General features: G+C 42.0%; 1 protein-coding gene across 5 annotated transcripts in view; it reads right to left on the reverse strand.

Moving 5' to 3' along the window:
* The window catches only part of LOC117083389 (kalirin), a 499,428-nt gene that overhangs the window by 155,850 nt on the left and 322,251 nt on the right, over positions 1-21,327 (reverse strand). For all 5 annotated transcript variants that reach the window (XM_033210973.1, XM_033210972.1, XM_033210971.1 and 2 more), the window contains exon 10: positions 19,417-19,539. In XM_033210973.1, coding sequence (XP_033066864.1) covers positions 19,417-19,539 — 123 coding nt within the window. The remainder of the gene's footprint in view (positions 1-19,416; positions 19,540-21,327) is intronic.

A 21,327-nucleotide genomic window follows, 5' to 3' on the forward strand; every position in this document is an offset into this window, starting at 1 on the left:
CACCACAAAAATGATAACTATGTGAGATGATGCATCTCTTAATTAGCCAGATTTAGCTATTCCTCAATGTATATATACTTCAAAACAATATGTTGTACATAGTAAATACATACATACATGTTTCTGTTGATTAAAAAATAAGAAATTTAAAAGAAAAAGAGAAAGATGTGCAAGATAACTGATTATCTCAGGAGTGTGGAATTGAGAAGTGGGAGTGGAGAAATAATTAGCTCTTTATTTACACATCTTTGCAATGTTCCACATGTTATTACAATAAACAGGACTTTCTCCAAAATTTGAAAAACACCAAAGAAATTTTAAAAGGGAAAGATAAGGATTCAATATATTTTTGTCAACTGACAGGTGGAAATGTGAGTGCATTTAGAAATACAAATAAATTTCATTACAAATATATTTATCTTAGAGATGAATGCATTTCCTAGTTATGTAGACCCTGAAGACACTAATGCTTGAAGAAGTACAATAAAATATACAATCACAAAACACGTAAAATGTCTCTGTAGCCCTAGACATTTCACATTTCTCAGTCTGGTCTTTACAACATTGCTTAGCATAGCTTAGAAGAAACATGATGTTGGTATGACATACATATGCAAAAAAACTCATTAAAAATGATCACCTATGAAGTCCTAGAAATTTATTCTCCCTGGGCATAATGCCAGCATCAATTATTCATAACCTTGAGTCGTTTTCCTCGGCCATCAGAAGAAACATGTCAAATTTGAAAGTACTTAAAAGTGAGGCAGGTGCTCCGATCACAACCCTAGAGCCTATGTCTGAAGTGGCACCGTAAGTTTTGGTTGAAAGCCTTCCCTTTATAGATCACCATCATATAAATATCAAAAGCCTTAGTGCCATGACATAGAACTAACAGCAGCACAGAATGACAGGCAGGGAGTCTGGACCTTGGGTTCCTCCATGTGTGAAACTGACAAGCTGATATAGATTGAAATGCTTAGGGCCTTTTAAATGAGAATTAGTAACACAAAGGTGGAGTAATGCAAAGTGAAAGGGATAACAGGTAACACTCGGATCTAGAAAAATCATTCTCTCTTGTCTAGTCTCACTGGTTTGCTCTAGGATTGGGCTATCAGCATGGCTTTAGAAAGTCAAGTCCACTTGTATCTCACCTTCCCCAGGTATACTGTTAAAATCGTCATCATCATCATCCAGCAGAAATGTAGGTGTCAGGCACAGGGCTGCTCTAGAGACTGTGTGGCAGCTGACTAGGCCCCGTGGAATGCAGACTAGCCCTAGAACCATACTGTAGTGTTGGGAGAGACCCAACAGTGAGTAGAAAGAGAAAAACTTAGCTTCTTCAGTGGCTCTTGGGGTGTCTCTACTCATGACTGAGATTTGTGAACATTGCCATAGGTACCCCCCTTCATTTTTAAAGGGGTGAATTGTGCTCAGAATGCTTATTATATAAGGCATGGAAAAATATAAACTGTATTTCAGAGTTCATCATCAATAAAAACAAGATTTGAAAAGTTTCTCCATGAGGTGCCTAGGGTTAAGTCTTGGTTCTCTACATAATTAAGTTATATAGACCCCAAGGACATGAAAGAAATGAAGGGTGACAGTAGCACAAATTAGCAATATAATGCTGAGGTCATACTTGGTAAAGGAGTGACCAGGGCAGGATGGATAAGGCTGGAGACATTTTCAGGAAGTGACTTTTTGAGCCAACTTTAAAGCCTAGAATGTGAAGCCAAAGAGTAATTGGCTAGGCAAGGGAATAGCATGGGCAATAGTACAGATTTGGCAAGCTCACTGTGGGAGCACAGCAGACGTGTCTAACAGCTCTCCAGGCAGAACAGCCCAGCTGTCCTCAGTGAAGCACGGTTTGGGAGTCAGAGACCCCAGCTCTAGTCCTCACTGTGGAATAAGCCCTAATGAGTGGCTGTCTGGTGTGAAAAGCTGGTGGGAGGGAGTCAAGAGGAGAGAAAGACAAGAGGAAGGAGACCTATGCTAATGACAAGGCCATCTGCACACACTTCTCAAACAGGGCTGGATCAAGAGATTTGTTTTAGGACAAAAGAGACACCACATATCCACTAAGGACTGTTCGCCATGCACTGTCGGCCAAAACCCAGGGCCATCTGAGACCTCCGGCTCCCCACTTTCAAAGCAGGAACATGTTCTTCCCACTTCCTTTCCTTAGGAGATTAAGTGAAAAGACATAGCCATTGCAACATTTCCTCAGAGCAGAGAAGCTGCAGGAGATCAAAGTCTCCCCACATAAAGCTCTTCAGGGAAAGGGCAGAATCCAAATAACTGAAGATTGGACCATGAGACAGGAAAGGGTCATGAGGTTCAGGCTCCCATCCCATCATTCAGCTAATTTTCGGAAACTCTTGACTGTTCCTTATGTTCACAGGCCAAGAGCTATCTTCCATGACCACAGACTATACCCATAATCCTCACAGTCACAAAAGCCTAGGCAAGAACCATAAGTAATTCCATACAAATCCACCCTCCATAAGAGAAAAAGAAAATTAAGCAATGGTATTAATGTGGACAGTGACATAATAAAACAAGAACAAGCTGGCTTGGAGGCAGGATCTAGCTAGGCATAAATAAGTTCACAGAACCCCCAAAAGGTAGATATAAGAAGCACTGTAGACCCCCTTGCTGTCTTGAAGTGGGGCAACACTGCTTGCTGTTGAGAGGTCGCTGGGCAGGGCTGCCCGTTTTTCTCTGATTAGAAGGGCGGTGAAAAGAAACCAGCAGAGAGCTGGAAATGCAAAGCATCATGCTGTTTCCACTTACAATCGCTTTTGCCCCAAAAGTCCTACTGACCTGAACTTATATAAATAAACATCAGAACAGGGAGAGATTTTGCTCATTAAATCATTAGCTTTAGCTTTAGAATGTGGAAAGTTTCCCGGCTAATCCTGCTACGCATGGGAATCTGGCCCGCAAACAGTGAAAGAAGCCCAGGGCATCAAGAGTTCAGTTAAACTCAGAGACTGGTCAGCACATTCCCTCTCTTGGGAAACTCCTGGGATGGGGCAATATCATCAATCTCTTCTATATCTTTAGTTCTTCTTTTCTGAGTGTGTTCCAGACATGATCTCATCCACTGTCACCATATCCCCTGAAAAATAATGATGGCAATTTACATTTGCTCTGTGCTCTAGACTTAAAGTACTTTTAAGTACATTATCTTACTGCATGCCTACTTCAACTAAAACAGAATAGATATCATTCCCATTTTGTAGATGTAGAAACTGAGGCTTGGCAAAGTTAGGGGAACTGTACATATAGGTGGGGTGGCTCTGGCCTCCCCTTCAAGTATTCTAATCCCTGTATCCTTCTCACTGGATCTTGTTGCTTCCCACAAGGAAGAAGGCAGGAAGAATCTGTAACTCCCATTTTGTTGATGGGGAGATTGTGGCACTAATTTTTCAAGTGATCTTTGTGTGAGGCATAGAGTGAAGAAAGGAAAAATCTAGGAAATTATCCTTAGTCCAGGTCATCTGGCACCCTGAAGTCATGATACAATGTAATTTATTGGAATAAATCCCAAACTTTATACTATAATTTTTTAAATTTATTTATTGACATATAATAGTTGTACATATTTTTAGAGTAATGTGATATTTTGATACCTGTATGCAACGTATAATGATCAAATCACAGTAACTGGGATACTCAAACCTCAAACCTTTCTAACTTTGTAAACTTGCAAAGTTTCATCAGAGTGACAACTACAGCAGGTGAATCAGACTCAAGATCTGCATCCCAATAATCCTCTTCTCTTAGCTGTATTTTTTTAAGCAAATGAAATTGACCTTGGGAATTCCCAAGACACTAAAAGAGTCCATAGGTCCAAGCCTCCTGAAGAGAAAGAAAAATGAAACATGTCCATTATATGGATTTGGAGTTCCCTTTTTAGCTTCTTCCATGGCTTCCTTCCCTTGGTAATATTTTAAAATTCTAGGCAGGTGATGAGCCAAAGTCCACCGGAGCTATTTCAATCCATATTTGGCATTGTTGAGGCTCAGATATATTGTGCAAAATAGCCCATGGTGTGAAACACCATGGAGATATGTAATTATAGCTGAAGTTGCCAGTATTTGTTTTGTTGGCTCCTAGATTGCAGTAGGACAGCTGCACCAATCTCTATTTAAATCCAAAGGGCAGTACCTTGGGTTAGCTGGGCATATGCCTTGTGCATCCCAAGACAAATAAAGACACCAATCCTGTTGAGGCTTGGATGCCCTCTGGTATCTGCAGGAGGCCATAAGAACTCAGTTCCCTCTGTCTCAAACCTGGCTTCCTCTCCAGGTGGAATAACTCAGATGTAATTATCTGTTCCTGTCTCAACTTGGCAGTGGGCTTTTCGCCTGTTAAAAATTTATTCTGAACAGAATTGGTTTATGAAAATGCCTCCAGTTGCTCATTGGCAGAGAAAAAAGACAGATCTGCCTGGTGGGTTGCTCTTGTTGGTGATGTGTGTTTATTTTTTGGTTTGCTTAATATATTGCCTGAAGCCCTTTTCCTCAGGGCTCTTTGATACTGGTACCTTTTCCTCATTGCCTGTACCAGCTGCCTCATCTACCCACATGTTCTCAAATCTCTTACCCGTCAGCCCCCACAACCTGATTTGCCCTCATTACCCTGAACGCCACGGCCAGGAAGTACTTGCTTCACAGAGGTCTCAGGGGACCTGGAAAGCATTGCCCACCTCAAATCACACCTGGACCAGTGGGAAGGGATGAAGGAGGAAGAGGAAGAGGAGGAGGAGGAGGAAGAAAGAGGCTACAAATGTTACTGTTCTAAACTGTCCCCACCATCACCGCTGCCACCATCGCTACTCCCCACCCCAGCCAGTTTTATGGACTCAGAAGGTCCTCATAGCCCTGTAATATATGCACACCTACAATGAGGAACTGGAAAGGCTTGGGAGGGTTCCTGTAAATTGCCATTCTCTGAAGCTTTCTCTTGGGAAGAAATTCTGAATGCTTGGCTTAAACCTAGCCCTGTGTCTTCAATGCTAGTGTTGCTTCTCTTTACACACTTATAACTGTACCTGGTTTTAATAGCTTGTAAGTTACTAGAATCTAGAAAAGAATATAAAGTTTTAATATTAAAAATGCCACTAACAAAGAAAAATAACATTGTAGATATGCATCTATTACCATGGCTATATCATTAAATGAGAAAAGCTGGTAACTAAATGTACCCATATACACATAAACAGAGGAATAGCTGTAAGAATAAACACAAAGTATTAGCAACTGTTAGACAGTTAGACAACCAAGTGGGTGGATTATTTCTGTTTCTTTTTGCTTGTCTGTATGTTTTATATCGAAAAATATGTAACTTTGTAATTAAACTTAAAAAAGATAAATAAAATAAAATAAAATAAAAACTTTCTTTAGAAAAAAGTCAGAAGGAAGGTTGACTAAACCCAGTTTTTTTTTAATTCCTCTGACTGTGTGTGTTCTAGGAGTGTGGGCCTTGCCTCCTCCACTTGAATGATCCTCTCTAAGCCTGATTCCTCATATGGAAAATATTAACAGTAACTCTATAGAGCTGTTTCAAAGATTAAGTGAGGTATTCCTTGTAAAAGTGTGCCTTCAATAAATGGTAGTTATTATCAGTTATTCTTGTATGTTTGTCTTTATAGCACAGGTTTAAAACCTTACAAATACTTTTCCAAATATTTTCATGAAGGCAAAATAGTCTTGAGAAATTTGCATACATTCCTCCTATATGAAAATTCATCACATGCTCCCTTTTCTTTCAGCATAGACAAATGCTGACTTCCCCAGCAGCAAGCATACTCCTGAGGCTCACCCTGCTCACGGTGTCACAGAAACAAAAGAAAGGGGGAAGAGAAAGGAAGTTGATTCTGCTTCTCTTAATGTGGGCAAGTTGACATTTGTTGAAATTAATTATTGGAAGACATGGTAATAAATGGTTTGCTTTCACAATCAATACTGGGCAGATGAGAAAGCTTTCCTCTGGCCTAATTTTCCCTGTTTCCTTTCTAAACCATGCCAATGCTCTCTGAGAGACAGTAACTATATTCTTCCTATTCTTCTCACTGTGCAAGGTAAAATATGTTGTCACATTTGTGAAACTTGAGTGATTCCACTCTTTCTGAGGAGGGCCACTAGGCAAAGAATCCATTAGAAGGGAGAGTCTGTTCTCACTTGGCTCATAGTGTCTGTCTACTTCTTTCTCCCTTTTCTGGGGCCCCATGGCAGGCTCAGCTCCAGCCCAGTGACACACACCAAATTGAGTCGCACATCTCACTGACAGACTTGTCCTCCATATCAGATTCCACTGGCAGCCAACGCAGCCTTGCCCTGGTACTCAGTTTCCATAACTACAATTTTGTCCTGTTCCTAAAAGCCAGCCATTACCTTACCAGATACCTCAAGAATCCTGCCTCTGAACTGCAGCCCAGCTACAGCCCGGCTACCTGTTAAGAGCCTCCCAGGTGCAAACTGTGCAAGCCTCCACCTTGGGTCGCTGAACATCACTGGCTCCTGGATGCCCAGCTGCTGGGTGTCCCCTGCCCCTAGGCAGGATATACCATTACTCTATTGGCTTTCCTTGTTTGACTGGTCAAATAGGGCATCCACCTCTTCCATACCACTTAACGCTTGATGGTGTTTGTCGGTACCTGCAGCTGATCTGTCCTCTTGGCACCTGGCCATCTCAAAGCACAGGCCTACTCTTTCCCACATAGCTAAGTAGACCATATCATGCTGAATCTTGAGAGATGACAGCATGGGACTTAATGGCTTTGTCTGGAAGGGAGTGAAGCTTAGATACATTCTATCACCAGCCACCGGCACCAACATGATGATCACCATTTGCTGCCACAGAGACCGCCATTTATGGAGCATCTCCTAAGAATCAAATTTTCCATTAGGTACTTTCCATATATTATTTCTTATCTCCAACATCACTCTTCAGGGTAGGTGTCACTCTCATTTCAGAGAGAAGAACTATGGGGCTCAGAGAACTTAAGTGATTGTCACAAGGTCCAGGGCCAAAAGTGGAAAAGAGACTGACCCCAAATGCTAGGCTTTTCTTCACTCTACCATATGCCCCAGTAGAGGGGAAATCAGAACTAAAGGGGACATCTCACATGGAGATAGGGGACTACTAGGGGGGTAGGTTTTTGAAAGCTAGGACATTTCATTAGTGATAACTTAACTTTAGCAAAAGGTAAAAGGAAAGGGATGAAATAACCATCTGGTCTGGGCCAAGTGTAGTCCACCGTTTTGTGCTAGAACATAGAAATGAAGACTCAGGCCAGATACTGGCCAAATCAATTGTTAACTAGCCCAAGCTCCAGCAAAGAGCAGAACCAGCTGTCACCAATCATTCTTACATGTGCTTCAGATACACCAGAGGACAGGCAGAGAAGGGCAAAAGTCAGTCATATGCGGCCTGAGGCTGCATAGACACCTTTTGGGTTAAAAAAATGTCATAGAGGATCATGAAGGTGACCCTTCGTGACAGTCCAAGGGAAATCTTATAGGCAAGAAGGGAAAAAGTATCCCTTAGGGGTCCTACGGTCACAGTGCTAATGAGCGGCAAGCTGCCTGAGGGATGACCCAGATCCACACATGGAAAGAGGGCTAGGAACTGGCTCTGGGATGGAAATGAGGACCGCACCAGGCCTGACCCCAGAGACATCAGAGGTTCTTTTGAATCAAGAGACTCCACAGCAGGGTGGTTGACAGCCTGGACTCTGGAACCAGACTACTAGAGCTTGAATCTGAGCTCCACCACTCACTAGGTCTATCCACTTGACCTACTCATTTAGTCTCTGTGCCTCAAATTCCCTATCTATAAATGGGAATTAGACATATATATTAATAACTCATGGGATGTTGTGAGACATAAATAAGTTAACATAAGAAAAATAATTTGAACAGTGCCCAGCACATAGAAAGTACTCAGCAGGTGTTATCATTGTTGTTGTTATGAAGGCCATTTCCTTCTCAAAAAGGAGAAGGAAAAAACGGCAACCAGTGAACATTGGTTATATGGAATCAAAAGCAGTCTGTGACTAGAAGAGTTGTCTTGGACTCAAAATCAGTATGCTGAATACAAAGTCAATATACAGTATACCACTTCTATCTAATTTTTGTTTTGTTGTTGCCTTTCAGATCTCTTTGGAAAAGACCAATCTTACTCACCTGTAACAACAGCGAGTTTTTAAAAAGAGAAAAAAAGATATCCTTACATTTCAGCTAACGAAGAGAGAAGGTTAAAGCCTCCTCTGGTGGTCAGGCTCAGTGTGATGATAATGATCCCAGCTGGATAAATCATGGAAACGTAGTGGAGCTGGGAAAATGGACACAGTAAGGACAGCCATTTCTTCTTGTCAAGAGTGGTTTCCTATAGCTTCATCTGAATTTTTTTGGCTTTCTTTAATTAAAAAAATACAAAAGAGGCCAAAGAACTCACTCAAAATTTGACTCAAAAGACGCTTCCTCTAAAGTGCCAAACCCTGCACTGGGGCTATTCAGGGTGACCCCCAGCACAGGGCAGTCTTGCTAATTCTGTCAGGATAGTACTCAGTTATGTTCCAGGTTATGTGGTTCTGGAGCCTGTGTTCTTATAAATATTCATCAGATCTACCTCTCTTATCATTCTTAGAGCTGAGAGGGACCTCAGAGATCATCTGGCCTGATAACCGCCCAACAAACGCATTCGTTCCATATCACTCATTCGTTTATCTTTCAAGTGTCCATTGCATGTCAGGGTTACCACTGTGCTAGGCATTGGTTTAAAAAGACTGAGACAAAATTACTGCTCTGAGGAAGATCACAGTCCAGTCAGATAGTGAGGACAGCACAAAACTGATCATGGCACTGTGCTAACTACCATAATAGAGATATGACCAGAGTAACTAGGTGACTAGAAAAGGGGCATCCAATCCAAACCAAGGAGGCCACAGAGGGCTTCCTGGAAGAGATGATATTTGAGACAAGTGTTTGAAGGTGAATAGAAGCTGGTCAGTTAAAGGAGTGGGAAGGATTAAGGAGACAGTATTGAGACATTAGAGCATGCTCAGGAAAACAGGAATACATGGTGGGATACAGGCAACACAGGAAGGGTAAAAGCTAAAACCAGACAAAGTAATGGGCAGGTCATAAAGGGTTTATATTATCAAGAGTTTGAACTTTATCCTGATAGGAAGCCATCTATAGGTTCCATAACCAATGGAGATCATGATGAGATTGAATTTGAGGAAAGCCACTATTGTGGCAGTGTGAGGATGGATTTAAGACAGTGACTGGAGTCAGGGAAAACAGAAGGCTATTGCAGTATTCCAAGCGAGAGATAATGAGGCTCTGATCTAAGGCAGTGGCAATGGGGATGGAAGGAAAGAAACATACGAAAGAGGCAGAATCAATAAGACTTTGCAATAGACAATGACGAGGAAGAGCAAGGGAGGAATCAAGAATGACTCCCAAGTTTCTAGCTCAAGCAAGTGGGTGCTTGGTGGCCTTCACTGGTATAAGGAATGTAGGAATAAGAGCACACCAGAAGGGGTGGGAGGTGATATAATAAACTTTGGACACACTGAGTTTAGGAACCCTCTGAAAATTGCAGCAGAGGTGTCCACAGAGCCAACGGGTTTACAAATATGGAACCCAGGGGTGAAACCAGAAACGAGACATGGATTTGGAAGCCATCAGAGTAGTAGGGGTGGCTGTTGAGACTAAGAGAGAGTCTAAATTGTTCAGGGAGTGTGTATAAAGTGAGAAGAGAAGATCTGAGGAACAAATCCTGGGGAAAAGGGTAAAGAGTTTAATCAGGACCAGTCAGAAAGTCATAAGGAAACCAACAGGGCACGATGTTCCAGCTCTTTGGGGGGCCAAGGTGGGCAGATCACCTGAGGTCAGGAGTTCAAGACCAGCCTGGCTAACATGGCAAAACCCCGTCTCTACTAAAAATACAAAAATTAGCTGGGCGTGGTGGTGGGCACCCATAATCCCAGCTACTCAGAAGGTTGAGGCAGGAAAATCGCTTGAACCCGGGAGACGGAGGTTGCAGTGAGCCGAAATCACACCATTGCACTCCAGTCGGGGTGACAAGAGAGAAACTCTGTCTCAAAAAAACAACAAAAAAAAATTCTGTTAAGTGTCTTTTGGATTTAGCAATAAATAATAAAGTTAGCAAATAAAAACACAGAGTCCTGTTGGAGTCCCTGGAAGATTAACCTCAGTGGGCCAGAGGGAACAAAAGCCCAATGGCAGGGGTCAAGGGGAATGGAGGAGGTGAGGAAGTAGAGGTGGTAAATATAAACTCTTCTATCAAGAACTTGGACTACAAAGGGAAGGAGAAAGAGAGGGGAAAGTAAGAGTTCAGAGAAGCTATTCTTGGTGGCTTGCATTCGTATTAATTTGTTTTTAAGCTGGGAGAGGCCAGGCGCAGTGGCTCACACCTGTAATCCCAGCACTTTGGGAGGCCAAGGTGGGTGGATCACTTAAAGTCAGGAGTTCGAGACCAGCTTGGCCAACATGGTGAAACCCCATCTCTACTAAAAATATAAAAATTAGCAGGGTGTAGTGGCTTATGCCTTTGATCCCAGTTACTTGGAGGGCTGAGGCAGGAGAATCACTTGAATCTGGGGGGCAGAGGTTGTAGTGAGCCGAGATTGCGCCACTGCACTCCAACTTGGGTGACAGAGCGAGACTCTGTCTCAAAAAAAAAAAAAAAAAAAAAAAAGATGGGAGAGACTTGAGGGTATTTAATCCTAAGGAAAAAAGGTTGCCTGTATCAGAAAACCTCCAGTGAGAAGAAGCATACTACATCACAAGGCACTTCACTCTGGTTTGAACAGCTCATAAAAAAGCAATCTGTGGTTAGAAGTTACACCTGAATTAAGCTAAAATTGGCTTCACTGTACCTTTTATTCTTATTTCATCTATAGGAAGCCTTCAATTATCAAACCCATCATCCCCGCCTTCCATAAAACATTCTTTACTTGAAATAGAACATATCCAGTTACTTCAGCTTCACAGTCCTGGTAGCCTTCCAACAATCGTGGTGTATTTTGTCAATATCTTTTTAAAAATATATTTTCCAGAATTAGGCACAATTTTCTATATGTGATCTAAACAATGACAGTATAATTATTATCTCTCTGGTTTAGATATTATATTTTAATTTATATTATCACTCAAAAGCCTTTAACATTCCTCTCTGCTCTAAGAATAAAGTTTAACTCCTTGCATCTACAGGTCAAAGTTCTTGGGAGTTTAGACACAAACTACAGTTTTTGAGCTTTTCTACAATGATTCACATTCTACCACATAGAACCCTTTGCTCTAACCTACTTGACTGATCTCATTTACAGAGTCACAAATATTTCCAGGAGATTCCAGGGAGCTTGAGGACTTCCACTATGACCATAGTTTTCCTTGACCAGAATTGAAATAATCTCAGAATAGCATTTTCCATATCTTCCATTTGATGGAGCAGACTATGGTCCTCTCCACTAACGTGATGGCTCATTTCTGTGTTCCTCTTATCTTCATATTATTTCTGCATAAGGTTCTACCCTCAGGTTTGTAAGTTTCATACAGATATGAAGCATTCTGATACAATGTCACTCCTCCCATTAGAACAAGTCCTTTCAACAAAGAATCCTCTTCTATTGCCATTTTCTAGTTATGAGCTCAATATCCTGAAGTCTCAGTACTACCTATTATATTTATCTTCTTGTGTTAAAAGTTTAAGTGCACTACTTGTTACACATGCCTTTTGTTGGTTTATTTATAAAGAAGCCTAAAAATATTGTCTGCAACCTGTATTCTTGGTATTTTTTTAAACCTAAGGTTATCTAAGCACATTTTATTTATAACACACTTTTTCTACGTCACCTGTGTAAAGCCTGACATATCTGATTTTGGCTTCACTGGGTTAACTTTCTCCCTCTACTTTAAAATTCATCTAAATCTTTCTATATAGATCATCAAGGTTTCTGCCAACATATATCCTTCCCAGTCCTTACAAGATGCACTCCATCCCTTCCCAGAAGCCCATCATCCTGGCTCTGCAGAACACAGTTCAGAAAACCTTTTGAAACACCATCTACATAGGCAGGCATTTGTTTCTCAAAGCTTCCCTTCTTTGCTGTAGTTACTGCCATTACATGGAACGAGAGAGAAAAACACCACCTGTGGTTTCACATCTTCCAGTTTGTTACTCAGAACTTATGTCATTAGGAATGAAGCCCCAATTTATTCTGAATGTGCCATTTGTTCCCCAAAGGAAGCAGCAAATGTGAGTGACAGTTCATGGAGTTAAAAAGAGGTTCATGGCAGGCTCTCTATCATCTTGGATATTGGCTCCTGCCCTCTCCCAATTTTCTACATCATATCCACACAAAGTGACCTTCAAAACTCTTGACTGGAAGTTATCCACAAGATGTAACATCTTTTTTCATCCTGAGTGTGATCACCAGACCGTCTCCCATCAGCTCATACCAGTAACTTCTCCCTAGTGTTCCAGGGAGGGAAGGTTCTGAATCCAACCCAACGAGAAACATTTCATGCAAGATCCAAAGACCAAGATTGTCCTTTATTTCTTTGCTGCTTCACATTCCTCCACTTTCCCACTTCATGACATTAATTTTTCTGCATTTTCCCGGCTTTCTTCCTCACTATTTTTTTTTCATTTGCCTAAGAATCTTTCATCCTTGCTAAGAAGCTAGAGTGTGAAAAAGCGTCTATTTAAGCTCTCCCACCTTTTCCTTCTGCTTGCATTTGCAGCTGCTATAATTGGTCATCATCTCTGGCAAGAAGAGAAAGAAGGAACTTACTTTGAAGGTCACTGCATCACTGCATATTAATTGAATTGCCAGATGAAGTAGCTTTCACTAGAAATGCCCCTTGAAAACCTTAAAAGAGCAAACATTAAGCCTCCTTTCTTGCCACGGAATTTCTTAGAGGGTTAGAACATGTTTGATGCATTTTTTAAAATTAGATTTTGAGTTCCTCAAGACAGAAACTGTGGAACTCTTAACTTTTCACAGTGCCCAACAGAGAAACTTGATGGGAAATGAAAATTGATGAGGGCTATTGTTCAACTCTGAGGGCACAGACCTTCCATCTCTGCAGATTATCCTATTTTATTTTGCCCTTATTACTATGGTAGGTTTGCTGATTGTACCTAGAGTATCTTCAGTGGGCAAGGTCACTGATAAATCCACCAAAATGCCTTTCCTCTATTCTTACCTATTTTGAATGATTTTTTTTTTACAGTTCCAGTTTTACTAAGTCAACGAAGTATCAAGATAGCACAATGCAGTTGCCTACAGAGTTCAGAACATTTGTCATCATTGACTCTTTCTCTTACCACTTGTTTGGATGATAATTATCCATTCATTCTGTTAATTCTTCTATCATAATAGCTCTTATTTTTTATTGTTATACTTTCAGTTCTGGGGTACGTGTGCACAACGTAGGTTACATAGGTACACATGTTACATAGGTATACATGTGCCATGTTGGTTTGCTGCACCCATTAACCCGTCATTTACGTTAGGTATTTCTCCTAACACTATCCCTCCCCTAGCCCCCAATGCCCTGACAGGCCTCAGTGTGTGATGTTCCCCTCCCTGTGTCCATGTGTTCTCATTGTTCAATTCCCACTTATGAGTGAGAACATGCGGTGTTTGGTTTTCTCTTCTTGTGGTACTTTGCTGAGAATGATGGTTTCCAGTTTCAGAATGATTTTTTTAAAGTGTGTTCTACTCAAGTTTGATAAAAAACAAAACAAAACACAACAAAAAATCCACAAGGGTTGGACAGATAAACAAGTAACCAGAGATTACTGAATAAAGTACTTAATTGTGCCCATGTTTTTCTATTTCTTTAAGTCTTTCTTTAAATTGTCTGCTCTTTCAAAAATGTTACACTAATGCTACTTAATATGCCTAGCTGCTTAAATGTGATTTGGTGCCCTGAGACTTTAGATAATATATATTTGAACGTAAACACTTGCTAATTTTTGGCTAAATTAGCATACAGAAAATCTGGCATTTCAGATAATTAGGCCATAAAGCAGGCCACTAGCAGAGCAGGCACAGCTGTTATGTAAACCACAGGCACTTGGGTACTCTCCTACCTCGTAATAGCAAATATCGCATAACAATATAACATTACCACATTCTATTCCACCACCGGGACAGACATGGACACATCTATCCCCTGACAGCCATCCTATCATGGGCAGCAACTCCATCTTACACTTGTTTATATTATTGATGATACCTAATGTGCCACAAAAAATATGTGTCTCTTAAAAACTGTTCTACTCGGTGTTCTGAGTCATTTGATGAGATTATAGGCAAACTGAGTCCAGTCTTCGACCTAAGGAGCAGGAGGGGTTCCCGCCAGTGCCCAGGTCTTCTGTTTGAGCACGCACAACCTCAACAGCTTGGACTAGATAACTGTAGACACAGATCCCCTGGTGTATCCCTTCCTGGACCTTCGCTCTGAATGTTGGATTCCTCCCTAGGGAGGCTGTCATGACTGCAAAGCCTGTCCCCAGTCAGCTCAGCTTCTATGTCGGCTATTCAAAGAGTGCCATCTGCAGGATGAACTGAGGACTCAAATATTTAATTCATCTTCAAATGGTATTTGAAGAATTTGTTTAAAATTTGTTCAAGAGCTATTAAACACAAAAGTTAAAGTTTAATGAAGGATAATGGATTGCCACATAAATTCTTCAAAGATATCATTTATGTCTATTTTAATAGCTGCCCTAAATGTCTTTACTACAAAGACTAACCACTGGTAAGAATCACAGATGCCTCCACTATCCCAAGAGTGGAGATGTATTTGTTCAGGGGCTTTACACTGCCTCAACCCCTCCCCGTGGGTAGCCATTCCCTCTGTTGAGGGCTTGCTTTTTCTTTCAGAAGGACAAATTTCCAGGATCTGTGACAGATGTAATAGCTCTCTTTCTGCTTTGATTCAAGACAGTTTTTTGAACCTAAATACAGAGAATGGGTGCTCAGAATTCCTTTCTCATTATCAGCCTCAGGTAAAGGAATCCTAAATGATAAGGCTGAAAGAGGTCCCTTCACAGAATCACGACCTTTTAGTTATAAGTTACCCCAGGCTCCTACCCCGCAGCATATATAGCCTTCCTGACCACATCTCATAAACAGCAACCCAAACAAAGAACAAGAGTGTCCATGCTTTGGGCTTTCTGTCATTGCTCTTCTTACTGAAGAACTTTTCAATTCCTGATTAAATCCACTCCTCTTCTCCCAATGGCCCTCATCTAATTGAGAGCAGAAGAAGAGAGAAAGAAGAACTCTTTCCTGCCTAGATTACCCCGTTTTCACCACCTAAACATGGCAATCACGCTGTACAGAACAAAGCAGGTCTCAGGCACGCTGCTACTGACAGCCAACCTGCCTTCATTGTGGTCAGCATTGGTTTTCCTACATGGACTAACAATCCCAGGATGCTGGGCCGCTCCATCTCCCAGAGTGGGGGTCACGGAATAAGGCAGGATTAATTCCCCAACTACAAGATCCAGCTCTGGAGGCTAATTTCAGGGTAATGGGATGGCTCACAAACCCTAGGTAAAGTGCTCCCTTTGTAGCTCATATCTGCTTTTCTCCTTTCCAGAGCAAACACTCCTCCTAAAAGCATGAGCCTTTTGGAAGTTAGAACTCTGTCTTCTCTTTCAAAAAAATACAGTCTTATCAGAAAGTAGAGTCAGGGAGGTGTGGATTATGCCAGTGGATTACTCATTGGAAGGGCCAGACGAAAGCTGTAATCGATGTCAATAAGGGCGGCAATAGCCCCCACCCTCACCGCCTTTGTCTTTGTCCCACACTTTCCATAAGCAAATGGGCACTCAGAAACGAATTTTATGCCCACTTCCTTTACCTCAATCAGGAGGGACAGCATGGAATTAGGATAAGAACACGACTCTGGAATCCAACAGACCTGGGTTTGAATCTCAGCAGAGCCCCTGACAACCTGGATGACTTGGGCACATGGAAGAACTTTCTAAGCCTCAGTGTTGTCTTCTATACAACAAGGTGAATACTACCTATCACTCAGGATTGGTATAAGATATATAATGGAAACATAAGCTCTCAAAAATGTGCCCATTCTTTCTTTAGCATGAATTTAAATTCATGTGTTTTTGTTGCTGATGGAAAGGCATTGTCCCACGTGAAAGGAGTATCAGGTATCAGCGAGAAGGTGGAGGAACAGTCGGGAAAAATGGGACTGGGATGGCCATGGGTCTTGCTTGGTTGTAACAAAATGCAAAAACTGTGGCCTATAACCAAAACATGGGCCTATAACCAAGGTTGGCGTTGCCTCTGAGGCTATATCAGGCAGAGGGCAAGGAGGATTGAGCTGGGTCAGAGCTATGGGTGGCTTTGAGGATGTCCTTTCTAAGTGAGGAGTGCTGAGCCATAGGACAGCCCACAGGCAGAAGCACCAAAGCTATGGGATAGCCCTATTCCAACAGACCACCCCACGTACTACAACCCCCACTCTCAGCCGTCAGGGGATACATGTGGCCCTCTCCCATCCTTGGCCCCCTAACAGCCTAGAGAGGAATGACCCAGGATGCATGGCCACTCAGATATTTTGGATCTGTGTTGCATCTTGCCGAAGGTCCTCATGGGCTAGGAGGCTTTCTTTTTTTGTATTGTGGTAAAATATACACAATATAACACTTACAATTTTAACCATTTTAAAGTGCATAATTGGCGGGGCGTGGTGGCTCAAGCCTGTAATTCCAGCACTTTGGGAGGCCGAGACGGGTGGATCACGAGGTCAGGAGATGGAGACCATTCTGGCTAACATGGTGAAACCCTGTCTCTACTAAAAAATACAAAAAACTAGCCGGGCAAGGTGGCGGGCGCCTGTAGTCCCAGCTACTCCGGAGGCTGAGGCAGGAGAATGGCGTAAACCCAGGAGGCGGAGCTTGCAGTGAGCCAAGATCGAGCCATTGCACTCCAGCCTGGGCGACAGAGCAAGACTCCGTCTCAAAAAAAAAAAAAGTGTATAATTTAGTGGTATTAAGTACATTCACAGTGTTGTGGTGCAACCATCACCATCATCTATCTCTAGAATTCTTCATCTTCATCTTGCAAAACTGAAACTCTGTATCAATTAAACCAGGGATGTCCAATCTTTTGGCTTCCCTGAGCCACATTGGAAGAAGAATTGTCTTGGGTCACACATAAAATATACTAATGATAGCTGATGAGCTAAAAAAATTGCAGAAAAATTCATAATGTTTTAAGAAAGTTTACCAATTTGTGTCGGGCCACATTCAAAGGCATCATGGGCTACATACAGCCTGTGGGCCATGGGCTGGATAAGCTTGCATTAAACAATAGCTCCCTATTCCTCCCTTACCCCCGGACTCTGACAACCACCATTCTACTTTCCATCTATATGAATTTGACTACTCTAGGTATAAGTAGAATCATAAAATATTTATCCTTTTTGTGAATGACTTATTTCACTTAGCATAATGTCTTCAAGGTTCATCCATGTTGTAGCATATGTTAGAATTCCCTCCCTTTTTAAGTCTAAATAATATTCCATTATATGAATAGACCACATTTTGTTTATCCATGCATCCATCAATGGACATTGGAGTTGCTTCCACCGTTTGAATATTGTGAACATGGGTATATAAATATCTGTTTGATGGCTGGGCACAGTAGCTCATGCCTGTAATCCCTGCACTTTGGGAGGCTGAGGTGGGTGGATCACTTGAGGTCAGGAGTTCGAGACCAGCCTGGCCAACGAGGTGAAACCCCATTTTTACAAAAAAAATACAAAAAATTAGCCAGGTGTGGTGGCAGGCACCTATAATCCTAGCTACTCAGGAGGCTGAGGCAGGAGAATCACTTGAACCCAGGAGACAGAGGTTGCAGTGAGCCATGATCACATTACTGTACTCCAGCCTGGGCAATAGAGCAAGACTATGAGACTATGTCTCAAAAAAAAAAAAAAAAAAAGATCTGTTTGAGTCCTTGCTTTCAATTCTGTTAGGGATACACCCTGAAGTGGAATTGCTGGATCTATGGTAATTCTATTTTTAATTCTTGAGGACCCTCCACACTGTTTTCCACAGTGGTTGCACCATTTTACACTCTCATCAACAGTGCACAAGGGTTCCATATGAGGCTTTCTTTATCTCACAGGCTGGGTCTAATCCACCCATATTCCCTGGGCTCAGGTCACTGCTGACATGGTCTTTCTGGTTCCTATAAGGCCTCTCATTTTTCAGCATGTGCTTGCAGCTCCCCTAGAGAGGCAGTAACGCTCCATGACTTTCCTGTTCTTGGTTGGTTGTTGACATAACATCTCTTTTTGCATCCATAGCACATAGTCTGTCTGGGGCTGGGAGCCTCCCTGGGTGAGGCCTAGGGCTCTGTACAATGCCCAAAGTGGGGCCCACATTGAGGGCTGTCTGCCTGGTGGGACTGAAGTCAACTCTGGCTAAAGCAGTGATGTGGCAAAACCTAGCTCTGTTATCCTCACTCCTTCAGCAGCACCCACCCCTCCGTCCCATATGAGCACCCTCCCTGCCTTATTCTTCATTATTTTGTTTTACATGGCAGCTGATCACACCTGATAAAATAAACGGAGAGTAGTATTTCATCTTGAAAATGAAAATTCTCAGGACCCATTTGGAAAACTCCCCAATGGAGAAATATAACAGAGTTAGGATAACATTTTTAAGATGAAGGCTCTGAACAAAAACACTTTAAAACAATTATACTATGAGACAAATGGCCAGGGCCTCTCATACAAAATGTTTGCGCAAATTCAGAAACGGTGCCCTTTTTGGATCAGGTGTGCAGCTCAGCTAAAAGACTGAACATTATATAAATGGAAGTTTAAATATTGTCCAAATGACACCAAGGCAGGTTCTTTGGGCACATTCAGCCCTATGAGTGCATGGCTGGTGAGCAGGTGTCACCTGTTTCTCCAGGTCCTGGAAAGTATGTGGCTTTGTAAGCAGAGCTGGGACTGATTTTTAGCTCTCACTCACTGGCAGTAACAACCATAAGCAGCAGCCCTGGGGTGATGAGGAATCTAATAATGTCATTCCCTCCCGCCAGCACCACCTTGTGGACAAGGCATTTTTAGATCACACCAGCAGGAAGATTTTTTTGAAAGACCATAAATATGGGCATCTATTTTATCACTCACCTAGAATCCAATAGAAGACAAAGGACTCCTTGCATCAGGCAGGAAGGCAGCCCAGCAGCCACAGGCTATCAATCCAGCATGCCTCACCAAACACCAAAGCCACAGCGCTGGTCTCCCTCATCTAGACACACACACACACACACACACACACACACACACACACACACACACAGAGACACCATCTCACCTGAGCCACCTCTTCAAAGTCATCATGCCTCTTCTGCAGGGCCCGGGCTCGATGTAGGGACTTTCCAACTCCAGTGTGTTTGCTGAGAAAGGCCTCACCATGGTTTTCAATCCAGTCCAACACCTGGTCAAAGAAGGATAACAGCAACTATGACTTCCTAGCAGAAGGAAAGACACGTGACAACATGTGCAACTGCTAGAGTCCTAACCACCACCACATCCCATCCCAATTGTAAAGCAGCAGTTCAGGTGGAAATGGTCAATCTGCTGTGAGTCCATGGGATTTCATTACTGTCACTGGCAATATCACAGTCCCACCCTTAACTAAATTCAGCTTATCCTTTTTGATCTCCATATTATCTGTCCATTACTTTTTCCATTTTCTTAGTTCATTATTTTAAACAAGCTACACAGACCACCAGGCACAGTTGCACAGTTTAACCCCCTCACCACTTCTACCCAATCACATAAAGATATTGGCAGGAAATTAGGTAGTAGCAGTTTGGGCAGTATCTTGGCCCTCATATTCATCGGTCACTCTGCCATAAGAATGCAAACAGCAATGGCAACCAGTCATGGAGATCCTGCCTTATTGTGCTCCTGGGACGCCCCTTCCTAATCTTGAAAGCAAAGTCCAGGGTAGTCAGTCCCCAGTTGGATGCTCATGATATCTGAACACTAGGACAACAGCCCCCTCTGGCTTCTTTCCATCTCCCTCCTCCAATCGATACCAACTAACCAAACAAACAAATGTATAAATTAAAGTATATGCATCCTAAGTCCTTTAGTATCTGAGTCTCTTGGGAAGCAGTGGAGACTTTATGTTCTTCCAGGCTAAAGATCTAGTGATTTGGCTTCAATACAGTTTCTTTGGTATTTAGAGACACTGGAACAGAGAAGCCTGGGCAATAGAGGGGTGAGAGAGAGGGGAAGCTAAGAAAGGTGGAAAAGAAGTTTTCCTGAGGGGCACTTGAGGGGCAGGATGGAAATCCCTTAGTAAAAGCTTTGACGTGCAGGGAGGATCAAAGCCTTTAATACCCATTTTGCATTCTTGCAGATGGCCTAACAAAAATGCGTGCATCCCAGAGATCATCTTTTGATCTCTGACAAGTTAGTGCTCAGTAAATCGGGTGACCACAATTAAATCAGAATTACCATATAGACACACCTGTTATAGATCCTGCTAAAACTCAAGTGAGTCCGCTCACTGCCTGCAATATTAACCATGAACTAAACATTTGATTAATGATGTACTAGCCTTTCCAGATTTTGGAAGAACTTATTGGAAAATGACTTAGATGAACTAGGTCTATTTAAAAAGATGGTTTAACTCATTCCTGTGTCTCAGACAGATTGCCCTGTAGCAAACAGAGGTAGAACCAAATCATTCCATAGACTACAGGCATGGGAGTTCTCTGACATTTGGGATATTTTAATATCTGCAGTGTGCAAAGTGTAAACACTTTCAAAGTCTTTGGTGACAGGATCACAAAGCCCACATTACGATTGTGCTAGTTCAGAGAAAGGTACATATGAATATAAAAATGAGGCTTAACAAATATCCACTTAATGAAGACAGGTGGAGTAACTGTCCATCATCATGAAGAAAAGAAGTGTTTTGTAAATAAAAAATGAATTCATCTAAACATTATCTATGGATATTTTAAATACTTTATAATATATTCTGGCAATATACGTATTTTAAGTATTCTGGAGGCACAGCCCTAAAAAGAAATCGTGGTAGTGCTGGATTTTTACCTTTTGCAAACACTGAAAGGCAGCACTGAAAGGAATTTTACATGTTCCTCTCTTAGAAGAGCCTACGTTTCTCTAGAATTACTTATGGTGAAACTTCAACCAAAAAAATCAGGAGAGTGTATTTTTACTTGGCTTGCCACAATTAGATCTCACA

The sequence above is a fragment of the Trachypithecus francoisi genome, unplaced genomic scaffold (assembly GCF_009764315.1).
Source record: "Trachypithecus francoisi isolate TF-2019V2 unplaced genomic scaffold, Tfra_2.0 Lachesis_group0, whole genome shotgun sequence".
NCBI classification, from domain to species: domain Eukaryota; kingdom Metazoa; phylum Chordata; class Mammalia; order Primates; family Cercopithecidae; genus Trachypithecus; species Trachypithecus francoisi.